This window comes from Nematolebias whitei, chromosome 1 (genome assembly GCF_014905685.2).
Source record: "Nematolebias whitei isolate Nwh7 chromosome 1, NemWhi1, whole genome shotgun sequence".
NCBI lineage: Eukaryota > Metazoa > Chordata > Actinopteri > Cyprinodontiformes > Rivulidae > Nematolebias > Nematolebias whitei.
Window position 1 is genome coordinate 88,513,730 of NC_056498.1, and position 6,254 is coordinate 88,519,983.

The following is a 6,254-nucleotide window of genomic DNA, read 5'->3' on the forward strand; positions in this document are numbered from 1 at the left end:
AATTACTACTTGTACTACTATTTGTATTACATGGTTTTTCACTTATCGCAGGGTTTCAGTGTACAGATCCCCTGTGATAAACGAGGGACTACTGTAGTTTGTCTGGTTGATCAGAGCAATAAGAAATGTCAGTTTCTCCCCCTTTTCTAATCTTGTGTTTGTTTATCGTCAGGCAGAAGTAGAGATTCAGGAGGATGCAGTGGCTGCAGGGCAGAAGGTTCTGATTATTGATGATCTTCTGGCTACTGGAGGTGAGGATTGCTTTTAAACAATCACATTCATCACTATACTCATTCTGACTGCTTGTCATATATTTAAAGAATGGGGAGGAAAAACGTACATCTATCCATCCATCCATCCATCCATCTATCCATCCATCCATCCATCCATCCATCCATCGTCTTCCACTTGTTCTCAAGTCAGGTCTCGGGGGCAGAGCTGGAAAGACAGCATGTCCTGGGTCTTCCCCGCTCCTCCCAGTCGAACACACCCGAAGCACCTCCTTAGGGAGGTGCCCAGGGAGCATCTTTACCAGATGCCTGAACCACTTCAACTGGCTCCTCTCGATGTGGAGGAGCAGCGGTTCTACTCTGAGTCTCTCCTGACAACTGAACTTCTCACCCTATTCCAGCTACCCTGCAGAGGAAACTCATTTCAACCTCCTGTATTCATGATCTCATTCTTTCAGTCACCACCCAGAGTTCATGACCATAGATGAGGGTAGGAACATAAACTGACCAGTAAACTGAGAGCTTTGTCTTACAGCTCAGCTCTTTCTTCACCACAACAGACCGGTACAGAGTCCACAATACTGCAGATGTTGCACCAGTCCATCTGTCAGTCTCTCGCTTCATTCTTCCCTCACTCGTGAACAAAACCCCGAGATACTTGAACTCCTCCACTTGAGGCAGAACCTCACCCTCGACCTGAAGAGACCAATCCACCCTTTTTCAACTGAGGACCATGGTCTCAGATTTGGAGGTGCTGATTCTCATCCCAGCTGCTTCACACTCGGCTGTGAACCGCTCCAGTGAGAGCTGAAGATCACGGCACAATGATACCAACAGGACCACATCATCTGCAAAGAGCAGAGATGGAATCCTGAGGCCACCGAACCAGAATGCCTCCACCCCCTGGCTGCACCGAGACATTCTGTCCATATAAGTTATGAATAGAATCAGACGGCAATAAACATTCATATAAGAGCATATAAAATGCAAAGTAAATGAAAGAAGTGATATTAAACAAAATAAAAAACAGCTACATTATGAAACGGTATAAAATATTAAAAGCAGGAACACGTCTGCGTTGATTTTTCATTGAACCGCAATGAACCTACACAAGTGTTCCAACTTAGTGAAGTTATATTTAAGGAGAAAAACAATTTCTGAAATGTTTAAATTCAGAATCTGTGCACCAGCAGTGTGGAGCTTTAAGTCCTACCTGCTGCCCCACATACAACCCTGGTGTGACAAAACTTGTATTTTAATCATGAAATTAATTATAGCTGAAGGTTTTAGAAAAAACAAATATTTGAACACACAGCAGCAAGGTAAGAACATGAACACGTCATCAACACCAGTAACTATTGATCTGAAATGTGTTTTTAGTTCTTGATTGTTGAAATGAAGTGGGCGGGGCTTAAATCTAGTCATGGAACCAGCCGACAGGAAAGTTGGTCCTGTTCTGGCTTCAACGTCTGGGTTCTGGTCCGATGTTCACCTATAAAAAAAGAGTCTTTGGTCTGGTACGAGCCTAACACTGAGAGCACCATCCCCACAGTGAAGCATGGTGGAGGCAGCATCATGCTGTGGGGATGCTTTTCATCAGCAGGAACTGGGAAATTTGCCAGACTGGAAGGAAAGCTGGAGCAAATTAAAGAGACCGTTTAAGAAAAGTGGAGGAGATTTTTTGTATATTTTACTGGTTAAAATCAAATTGAAAATCTATTTAAAACACCAGGTTAGAAGACAAAAAATATGACACTGACGTGGGGGTGGATACTTTTGCTTCCTACTGTAAACACATAAACATGAAGAGAAAATGGATGTTGAGCTGTACTAAATCACCCCAGTCCCATTTATTTCAAAGGTCCTAACTGGAAGCCATAATCAGGGACTCCTACATGATCTCTGGTATTTGACCAGATTGGGTTTAAACACCATGAATGACCCAAGTTCTGACTGTGTGTTGCAGGGACTCTGCTGGCAGCCAGTGAGCTGATCAGGAAGCTGCAGGCGGAGGTTCTGGGCTGCATGGTGGTGGTCGAGCTCAAAGATCTGAACGGCATCGACAGACTGAAACCACACAAGGTGTTCTCTCTGGTTCAGTACTGACGAGTACCGACACCCCTACGCTCCAACAGAACCCATTGAGTACAGAGACTGGGACCAGTACTGGAAGTACGAGAAATCTCTTAAAATTCTACGCCAAGCGCTTCTGACTGATTTGAGCTGTGCTGATGTTCTGACAGCAGGGCTGAAGCTCTGCTTCACTCTCATGAAGACTCTTCAAGGATGAGGATAAACGCCTGTAGGCAGCAGTTTGATTAGAAAGGAACAAATCATACTCCATCTGTATAGCATGTCCTTTAGGAAAAACTCTTTACTTGTTAATTAAAAAGGGTTTATTTCAATTTTTTTAAGTTCTTATGAATTCTGCATGTTGGAGGAGTTCCAGATGTTAAAGCTGTACGCAGAAGCCAGTTGTACAGAACAGACATTTTTACCTGAGTTTCAAAGCGACATTCAACAATTGTTTGAAGCTATTATTTTGGTTCTAAGGATGTTTTTGTGCATCTTATGCCGTTGTTTTACCAGATCCAGGTACCCAGAAATGGGAGAAAGAAAGAGCCTGAAAGGAGTTTCTTCAGAGAGTTGCGTGCCCGTTGATCCAGTCTATCGGGTGACGTGTCTCTACCTGGATAATAAAACTGTCTGTTGATTCTGGCAGAATATTCACTTTTATTACAGCAAACTGTGTAACGGCATAAAACTGACATCAGACAATGAGATGTAAAAGCTGTTCTTTTATAAATTAAATGTCTTGTGTTGCTCTAATGATTTCAGGTCTTGTCTAACTTTATAAATATGAAACTGCTTCACTAATTCTCTCTGACTCACAGTAAAGCCTTCCTTATCAATTTACTTTTACATAGAACATGATTAAAGTTTGATTGTTATGCAAAGGGATAAACATTTGCAGAAGCTCTAAAACATGAAAAATCTTTTTGACTGAAGCAATGGACTCCTAAATGTGCATAAGTACCAAAGTATTCTTTTATTTAATTTTTTTACTTTCATCATTTATTTAGTTTTTTTCTGTCAAAATCCTCAGTTTACACTCCTTTGGAAAAAATACACCAAAACGTGGCTCACAGAGGAATAATGCTCTGGAGCCACTGGAAGCAGGTTGGACTGATGTTTAATCTGGGCTCTTTACAGTTTCTACATTAAGGTTTAGTCGTTTTGTCAGTATACAATGCCTGTTTCATGGCGTACAGTATGTTCGAGGCGATGTAAGGGTACACCTCGGCTCCTCACATCACAAATCATGTTTGTGGAATACAGCCCTCGTTAACACCGGTGCCTTCACCAATTTTCATTGATAAAATTAGAAACTGGTCCAAAAATGATGCAGAAAAGTGGATTCATGCATTTATCACTTTTAGACTGGACTATTCTTTATTATCTGGTCGTCCAAAAGTGTTTACAAGTCTGTTTCAGTTGATGGAAAATGCTGCTGTCAGTTCTGATCCGAGTTAGGAGACATCTCTCCAGTTTTATCTTCTCCATGGGCTCCCTGTCAAATTCAGAATAGTTTAAAATCTTATTTCTAACCTACAAAGCTCTCAACAACCTGGCTCCATCTTATATTACAGATCTTGTTCCATATTTTCCTAACAGAGCACTTCGCTCTCAGACTTCAGGCTTACTTGTTCCTAGTGTTTCTAGAAATGGGAGGCAGAGCTTATACTACTGTACTACTTTTGAGTTTAAGACTTTTTGATAAATCCTATAGCTAGGGTTGCCTTGGGTTCCCTGAGCTATCCCTTTGTTTTGCTGCTACAGGTTTAAACTGCTGGAGGACAAACTGACCACCTCTCCCTCTGCTGCTGTCTTTACTCACTCTGCTCATATTTGTAATGATTTATATCATATCTTTATTCCATAGAAACTACACCAGGGTCAGCCATTGTTGTGTCTGTCCCTTGTATTTTCTCTTTAACCCCAGCCGGTCGAGGCGATGGACGCCCATCCTCAGCCTGGTTCTGCTGGAGGCTTCTTCTCGTTATAAAATCGAGTCATTCCTTCCCACCGTTGCCAGTGTGCTGCTCAGGATGGGAGATCATGTCAAAGTAAAGATTCAGCACCATCTGCTGGCTTCCTTAGATAGTTAACTTTTATTAATTGGCATCATTTTATAACGTAAATGGTTTTTGCACAGTGCCTTGGGAGGTTTGCTGTGAAATGGAGCAAAATAAATAAATTGAATTCAAGTTGAAGTGTCTGGTTAAAATAAGCCTGCTACTAAAGTTCCTCAGATCTGTTTCAGATAGGTTCATTCTACATAGGAGCACTAGGATGCCCTCTCAGCCCCATTATTTGGGCTTGCTCTGGATGGAACCACTGCTGGCAGTAACAGTACGAGACAATGAAAAAATACACGTGTATCTTACACTCACAATAAAATATCGCTCTATGCAGATACATCTGTACACTATGCCAGCTCTGCTTGAGACAGTTTAGTGATTTAGCACTTTCTCTTGGTATAAAATAAACTGGGGTAAAGGTGAACTGATGATGTTCAATGCTTAGATCCATCTGTGCTAAGTATCATTTAATAATAATAATACATTTTTATTTATTACCGCCTTTCAAAACACCCAAGGACACTTCACAACATCTATCCATCCATCCATTTTCTTCCGCTTATCCGGGGTCGGGTCGCGGGGGTAGCAGCCTAAGTAGGGAGGCCCAGACTTCCCTCTCCCCAGCCACTTGGTCCAGCTCCTCCGGGGGAATCCCGAGGCGTTCCCAGGCCAGCCGAGAAACATATAGTCCCTCCAGTGTGTTCTGGGTCTTCCTCTGGGTCTCCTCCCGGTGGGACGAGTCCAGAACACCTCACCAGAGAGGCGTCCAGGAGGCATCCTAACCATAGATGAGGGTAGGAACGTAGATCGATCGGTCACCACGACTTCACAACATTCAAAACACAAAATAAAATGCAAAATAAAACTACAAAATGGCTTTAAAAACACTAAACCAAGAAGAAAATAACAAGAAATGAAAATGAGAGGGCTAACTTGAACAGATGAGTTTTGAGTTGTGATTTGAAGGTCTGAAGGGAGTCAATATTACGGATGTCTGGGGGGTCAGAGTGAGAAAAGGCTCCGTGTCCCATGGTGCTGAGGTGGACGAGAGGCATGTCTAAACTAGCTTGGAACAAATTTAGATATCTAGGCTTAGTTATTCCCAAGAAACATAATTCCCTAGTTGAAGTTAACTTTATGGAGATACTGGATACATTTAAGAGGAAGCTGGAATTCTGGAGGACACTCACCATTTCCCTGAAGAGTAAATGCAGTTAAAATGGTCAGTCTCCCTCAGTTGTTGCATCTCTTTCAGAATTTGCCCATAAACTTTATTTAAAAAGCTAGACACCATACTTCATCCCTTTATCTGGAACTATAGGATCAATAAGGGACATCTGTGCACGGATGGGGGTCTAGCCCTCCCAAACTTTATACATTATTACTGGGGGCTAACATTCGTTCTTTTTCCTACTAGTCAGATGAGACAGTTGCCCTTGATAGCTGGCTGCACGTGGAACGGGAGGACTGCCTCCCTCACTCGACTGGTGCTATGTCTCCAATCCGTCTGGGAAAAACATGTCACAACCCGGTGATACATGATGCCATCCAGATTTGGAAACAAAACATTTCAAACTAGAAGCTCGATCCAACATTTTTCAGTCAGGTCATCTGGACAGTTTTTTTTTTTTTTTCCCGAAACATTTCACCTTCAATCCAGAAGGCTTCATCAGTCAAGGAAACACACAACACAAAACTGATTCTTCCCCCAGCTTATTCCAAAGTGGAACAAACCAGTTATGTTGGTACTAAGACGGTGTCTTTGGCATGCCCTCTCCTCTGTGGCCGGCCCTCTTCCTCATCGTCATGTCAAACTGGTTCAAAACCAAAAAAGTCCATGCTCAATAATCCAGGTATACAATCCAACATTTTTCAGTCAGGT

General features: G+C 42.3%; 1 protein-coding gene across 1 annotated transcript in view; it reads left to right on the forward strand.

The window, feature by feature from the left end:
* aprt (adenine phosphoribosyltransferase) overlaps positions 1 to 2,665 on the forward strand; it is a 7,552-nt gene extending 4,887 nt beyond the window's left edge. The window contains exons 4-5 of the mRNA XM_037688193.1: positions 173 to 251; positions 2,197 to 2,665. Coding sequence (XP_037544121.1) covers positions 173 to 251; positions 2,197 to 2,336 — 219 coding nt within the window. The 3' untranslated portion in view covers positions 2,337 to 2,665. The remainder of the gene's footprint in view (positions 1 to 172; positions 252 to 2,196) is intronic.
* Positions 2,666 to 6,254: the final 3,589 nt, after the last annotated feature.